This window comes from Buceros rhinoceros, unplaced genomic scaffold, assembly GCF_000710305.1.
Source record: "Buceros rhinoceros silvestris isolate BGI_N320 unplaced genomic scaffold, ASM71030v1 scaffold42362, whole genome shotgun sequence".
NCBI classification, from domain to species: Eukaryota; Metazoa; Chordata; class Aves; order Bucerotiformes; family Bucerotidae; genus Buceros; species Buceros rhinoceros.
The window spans coordinates 13,482-20,083 of record NW_010400348.1 but is presented as its reverse complement, the minus strand read 5'-3'; the positions used below and the strand labels follow the sequence as shown (position 1 = coordinate 20,083).

The window sequence follows — 6,602 nt, the reverse complement described above, 5'->3', positions numbered from 1 at the left end:
AGCTGGGTTTCGGCTGCTAAGTTTCCCAGAGAGAGTAGCATATTTTCGTAGTTCCAATTTCTGCTAGAAAAATACACCAACATCGGTGCTAGGTCTTGCAGAAATAAATATAATTCTCTACTGATTTCAGATCTAACCTCATGGCCTCCAAGTTCTCCAGCGCGTTGTCCAAGTCCACCAGTTCCCCTGAGAGTGATCCCCACACTGTCCACCTTGGACATGAAAACAGCAGGTGAGAACCAGACCAGGGGTCGATACGGATTTAGAGGTGAGAATTCCCTTGAGACCCTGCAGGAAATCAGTTCAAAAATCTGTTTTTTTCATGAGAAATCTTGTAACGCTTCACTTTTGCAGTTGGCTCTTCTCCCAGTGCGTTTCAAGTTTTCCTCCTTGGAAGGCCGATATTGTAACACGCGGGTCTGTGTAATACTACACATCTCTCTGTTACATTTCACCTTTAATGGTTGAAGTACAGAAGTCTTCAGCACAGCCCAGTTTGAAATACTGTGGTATGTGCTGAGGGAAATCTCTCCTACAGTTACCGTAATCAAGTCTGCAAACCGCTTCCATACTTGCATCAGCAATGAAATCTGATGAGCCGAGGAAGAAAGCAGTGAAATAAAGTGGTTGATTAGAAGAAGGAAATGGAAATAGGGCAAATTTAGTTGTTGAAATTTGAAGGTTGTCGGAGGGGGGAATGGATAGAGAGTGGCATTCTAAGAAGTAAAGTAACAGTAATGCAAAAGGGTGCAAATAATCTCTGACTGTGTTTTCGTTGCAGACAAGATAGAACTGGGGGAAAGCGATTTGAAGATGATGTTGAAGAAGCACCATGAGAAACGAAAACGGCAACCTGTAAGATGCCAGGAAGTCTTGGGGGGGTGGGACTGCATTTTATCCGTTAGTCTTTGATCCGTTAGCTGTAAAGTTCAGGGGACTTCGGGGTGATTTGGTACTTTTGTTGTGTGCAGCCACCCTTCAGCCCAGGGTCATAACCTGTGTTTAATTGTCAGCGTCTACATGCAGCTCCTGTTTGGAAGGATCTTGTAATTTTAGTGATGTGCTTTGGAGAGACAGAATTTGGGATTTCAAGGCCGGAAGACTTCCCGACTTTTTCGCAGTGACTAACTTTATAAGCTGATCCCGGTGAAGTTTGGGCATTTCAGTACCTGGCTTGTCTCCTGGCCCCTTGTTGCTATCTAATCCCCTTCTCTTTTCCCCGTTTTGATTTGTTCCCCGCCGTCCTGTGCAGGACCACCCCGATCTGGTGACGACAGACGTGACTCTTGAGGACATCATGACTCGAGTGAACGCTGGCAGGAAAGGTTCCTTAGCAGGTCAGTGGCTTGGACACGGCACTTGTGCCCGGCGTGAATATCGGGTGTCCCATGTGCGTGACGGGCTAAGGACAGTAGTCTCAGTAGATTGTGGCGTCTTTCTGCGCTTCACGGAACCCGCTGACCCCTCTGGGGTTGGGGCGTGTTCTGTTGCAGTTGCTCACAAATAAGCCCAGTTTCTGCTGAAGGTGCTTCCAACTAACTGGTGACAGTTAATTTGTGTCTCTGCTCTAAGCAGTTACCTTCCCTTTCTGGTGTCATAACAGTGGTTCAAAAACCAGAGGTTTTGTGTTAAAACAGAGTGCATTGAGGGGGAAAACACTCATGGAAGTGACTGGGAAGATGGAATGAATATAAGTTTATGCGGTTAGTTTATGGCTCTCACTGAAATATTGTAGCTGTCTAATAATTCTTCTTACCTTTTATGATTTCTAAAGCCTTATTCGACCTTGCAACCCTCAAGAAAAAGGTGAAGGAAAAGGAAGATAAGAAGAAAAAAAAGCTGAAGATTAAATCTGAGCCGGAAGATTTGGCTGACTCTCTTAGCAATGCAGACGGAATCCCACCGATGTCTCAGGATCCTTCCCCCATCCCTCTGACATCTATCAAAGAGGAGTGAGTGCTGCAGGGGGTCCCGACCACCTCGCAGGGGTGGAGAGGGCAGCGGATGTTACAGCTCAGAGTTTTGAGGGACTTGTGCAAGGCTTTGGTTTTTTATTGCAGCTTGGGGTGTGTGAAATGCGTGGTGGTTGTTGTGAAGGTGGTTACTCGGGGAACTCACTCTGCTTGTGTTTCTCTTTCATTCGAAGACCTCTTGAAGACATGAAGCCGTGCCTTGGGATAAATGAAATATCTTCCAGCTTCTTTTCCCTTCTTTTGGAGATACTGTTTATGGAAGGACCTGCTACTCTCTCTGTGGTAAGGAACCGGAATTGGGGGATGGAGGGGTTTATAGCTATGTAATAGTGATTTTTCTCCAGAGTTGTCCTGCTGTAGATTGCATTAAGATGTAGAAAACGTATTAAAGATGTAATTTGGTCAGTTTTATCTCTAAGTTTTTCCATACCTGTCCTTTAGATGATGGTTACATATATTCTATATATTAAGGCCAGAGATGGTGGGGAAGTTTATTCCCCTTTTTTCTGTCTGTTTGAAATAACCATCTTATGGTGAGTTGAAGAGATCAGGTAATTTTTTTTGTGTATATAAACCCTTCTTGTCCCCTGGATTTGTTGAGCAATTTTGTTTTCTCTTTATTAAAACAGTCACAGTTTAAAGCGGATCTTTAATAGAATGTTTTGGGGGTTTTTTTGTCTCTTCAGCTTGAAGATAAAGTTCTAGATTGGCAATCTTCTCCTGCCAGTGCACTAAATAACTGGTTTTCCTTCATCCCTAACTGGTCTGAACTGGTTTTACCTGCCTTGCAGTACCTGACAGGTGACAGCAGAGGTAAGAACAGCTGTTAAATACACTGATGGTGCTGGTGCCGTGGTTCTGATCAGCGCTGGTGTATATTACAGCTCAGATCAACCTTTCATTCTTGACTGCAATAAATCGGTGTATTGTTGGCTGTGTTTTGATGATAGGCTTCGTGGATGGTCGGTCTTTGTTGTCGTAGACTCGTTTTGCATGTGGACAGTAGATAAGACCCTGCTTGATTCCCTAGTGTGTGAAAATCTGTGTGAAATTGCCTCCAGACAGGCAGTTTCTCCTGTTCAGATGATGTGCTTCAGGCGGGATGCTTAAAGCAGGAAGAAATTAGTCTCTTCCTGGTGTGAAGATGATGTGGTTTTCTTCAGACTTAATAAAAAATAAACTAGAAGATGCCCTGAGCATTCTGCTGGAAATGTGGCCCAGCTCTAGCTCAACAGCTTGTGTTACAGCAGTAGGGTTTTGGGGGTTGGATGGTGGTAGGGTGTCTCTGACATGTACGTTGGTGTCTCTGACATGTACGTTTTTCATTGCAGATGTTCCTGCCAGCTTCTCACCTTTTGTTGAATTCAAGGAGAAAACTCAGCAGTGGAAATTGCTGGGTGAGTATCTTGTGCTCTTCTATGACTTCTGCTGCAGTAAAGGTCCGTTGTTTTCTCCAGGGCTTGGCTTTCGAGCTTGCTGCAGCTCAGAGAGAAAGACAAGCAGAGCTGTTAATTCCTTTCTCCATGGATTATCAATTTGCTCTTCGGTTCCCACTTTTAAAAATGAGAAGAGGTATCATGCAGCTCCACAGAGAAGCTTAATGCATTTATAATTGTAATAATTATTAATTACTCTGAATAATCAGAAGGTATCCACACCATCCTTTGTACTGACACGGGAGAATAACCAAGTGTTAACACTTGTCTAAGCCTGGATGTGTTCAAGTATTGACATTAGAGCATCTGTGAAGCGTGGAAAGTGCCTTGTGACTGGTGATGCATGGAGGTGGAGAGGAGATGACTGGGAAGTACAAGCAGCCAACTTTCAAACAAATAAAGCACTTCTCTTTCTTGTTTTTCCTGATTTCTGGAACTAGGTTCTTGCCAAGATCATGAGAAGGAATTGGCAGCGCTGTTTCAGCTCTGGTTGGAGACCAAAGACCACACTTTTTTCAAAGTGAGTCAGAAAAATCACCTTCTAGCAGCACGAAATCTAACTGAATTATATCCAACACTGACATCTCTCTGTTCTCTGACAGGAAAATGAAGACAGCTCAGATGCCACAACTCCAGTTCCCAGGGTGTAAGTACCTGATACTGCTCAAAAGCTTTGCGGCACATCCTAAACCCGTGAAGTTTGGTCCGTGCACCTCTGGATCTGAATGGCTGGTTGCTTAAAGTAAAAGATTTTACATCATGGGGCAGGAGGGACCTTGATAGCCTGGTTTTATAAAAGCAATAACGACTTTGTAATGTGAACTGACTTTAGAGAAAGTCACTAATACTATCAGAGCAAACCTGTGATCTGGCTCGTGTCCTGATATCGAGATAATCTACAGTCCTTGCTCACCCTCAGCTAGCGCATAGAGCCTATTGTAAGATCTCTGCAGGACTTGTGGATATTATCAAACGCTTTCACAGTTTGCTCAGAAGAATTTGCAGAGAGGGTGAGGCGACTAATGCTTTGGGATGTTCTCGGACTGTTGTGGGCTTGAACCGATGGTGAGCTTTGTTTCAGAAGGACTGACTACGTAGTCCGGCCGAGCACTGGCGAGGAGAAACGCCTGTTTCAGGAGCAGGTAGGAATTGGTTTTAAATGCACGTGTTGGTCACTAAAACAAGGTTCGTGTGGGATGGCAGTTCTATACTCCACACAGACACTGTTAATGTAAGGGTGACAGCTGAGGGAAGGGGTGTTTGCTGGGTAGAAGGTGTACCTCGGGCACGTGTAGTCGCTGCAGCTGCTTCACAGCGAACCGAGCGTATTGCATCTGCGCTGCTTGAAGTAGTTTGTGCTTGTCTTGATCAAAAAAAAAATCATCCAGCAGTATTTGAGCCTTTAATGTAAAAAAAAAAAAAAAAAGATTTGGAGAATGTTGATTAACTTAATGTTATAATACAAATGTATTAATATATGTTATAATACAAATGTAGCAGCAGCTTTTAAGACTTTGCTCTGTATGTTTGCTGCTCAGTTCAGTCCCCTCTGTTTGCAAATACAGGAACGTTACCGGTACAGCCAGCCCCACAAAGCTTTCACTTTCCGAATGCACGGCTTTGAGTCCGTTGTTGGTCCCGTGAAGGGGGTGTTCGACAAGGAAACCTCGTTGAACAAAGCGCGAGAGCACTCGCTCCTGCGCTCAGACCGACCAGCGTATGTCACCATCTTGTCCCTCGGTAAGGGGATGGCTAAAAAAATCTTTTTAAAAAAGAAAAGGGCTCCCCTGACCCCCCAGACAGTGACTTCAGGGGTCTACATTACAAAGGGAAAAGGTGGGCAGACTGGGATCAGAGGGATCGTGGGGGCTGGATTTTAGTGAGCACATAGGCACTGTGAGAGCGGGAATAAGAGCGACACCAACCTGAATCTGCCGAAGTACTTTGGTTACGGCTGGAGGTTTAGGTTCTGATTTTGTATTTCAGTTCGTGATGCTGCTGCTCGCCTTCCTAATGGAGAAGGAACTCGTGCTGAAATCTGTGAGCTGCTTAAAGATTCCCAGTTCCTAGCTCCCGATGTCACGAGTGCTCAGGTAAGTTGGATGCCGTGTCTGACCTCGAACAGATTCTCCTAAAAACCCCATGGCACAGCCCTGGGCAGTGTTCAGTGGCTGAGGCCCGGTAATGTTTTATGCTGCTTTTACTAGCAAAAAGGAGCTACGTTCCGCTCTGGTGCGCTGCTGCAACTCTGCACTGAGCTCTAGATAGCGAAGAATCAACCAGAAGAGCCACAGAATTACACTGTGTCACATAGCAGCTCCCATTTTAGATTCAAAGCCAGTCAATTTTCGGAGCTTTAAGCTTTGGCGAAGCTCCGTTTAATCCACTCCTGTGCTGCAGCACCTGCTCTCCGTCGGTTCTTACTCAGCTGGAGATTGCTTGCAGCTTCCTTGGGTTTTATGCCACGTTTCTCTGGGTGACCTTTGGCTGGCTGAACCCGGGACATCTTGTAATTCCGTGAATTCTGACCTTTCAGGTTAACACTGTTGTTAGCGGTGCTCTGGATCGGTTACATTATGAGAAAGATCCCTGTGTGAAGTATGATATAGGACGCAAGTTGTGGATCTACCTGCACCGGGATAGGAGTGAGGAAGAGTTTGGTAAGCCTGGCTTGGTGCTGTCTTAGAATTGAACACATTTCTAAATCGAAATCTCTGTGTACAAGAATAGCAGATGTATGTGTGTATTCACAACATCTTACGTGTCTTTATTTCAGCCTTTTTGGCTAATTTTACTCGGTGTTTTTCCTTGGTTTATTACATGACTCTGTGTGTTTGATTTCTTGTCCGAAGATGAACTTACAGATCTGAGTTGGCCTCTTTCTTAAATCAGTTTGCTCATGTTCAGGAGCTCGAACCATTAATATCTATTTGCAGAACGGATTCACCAGGCTCAAGCTGCTGCAGCAAAGGCCAAGAAAGCTCTTCAGCAGAAGCCAAAACCTCCAGCTAAAGTGGTACATTTCTTTGCACAGATGCTTTTGGGATTGGGAAGGAGATACAGGCTTAATTTAATCCATAAAGTCGATGTCCCATAGTAGCCCATGAAAATTGCCATATTTGAGATATCAATTCATTATGTATATTAGTGTCAGTGTTGGGCTAGAACCAGGGCACAAAGGGAAGTGGGAAAG

At 44.7% G+C, this 6,602-nt stretch overlaps 1 protein-coding gene across 1 annotated transcript in view; it reads left to right on the top strand.

Moving 5' to 3' along the window:
- The window catches only part of NFRKB (nuclear factor related to kappaB binding protein), a 13,748-nt gene that overhangs the window by 2,811 nt on the left and 4,335 nt on the right, over positions 1-6,602 (top strand). Inside the window, exons 5-18 of the mRNA XM_010131802.1 lie at positions 131-232; positions 782-855; positions 1,253-1,337; positions 1,775-1,952; positions 2,147-2,255; positions 2,660-2,786; positions 3,305-3,370; positions 3,850-3,929; positions 4,012-4,055; positions 4,491-4,551; positions 4,975-5,149; positions 5,396-5,502; positions 5,946-6,069; positions 6,346-6,425. Coding sequence (XP_010130104.1) covers positions 131-232; positions 782-855; positions 1,253-1,337; positions 1,775-1,952; positions 2,147-2,255; positions 2,660-2,786; positions 3,305-3,370; positions 3,850-3,929; positions 4,012-4,055; positions 4,491-4,551; positions 4,975-5,149; positions 5,396-5,502; positions 5,946-6,069; positions 6,346-6,425 — 1,412 coding nt within the window. The remainder of the gene's footprint in view (positions 1-130; positions 233-781; positions 856-1,252; positions 1,338-1,774; positions 1,953-2,146; positions 2,256-2,659; positions 2,787-3,304; positions 3,371-3,849; positions 3,930-4,011; positions 4,056-4,490; positions 4,552-4,974; positions 5,150-5,395; positions 5,503-5,945; positions 6,070-6,345; positions 6,426-6,602) is intronic.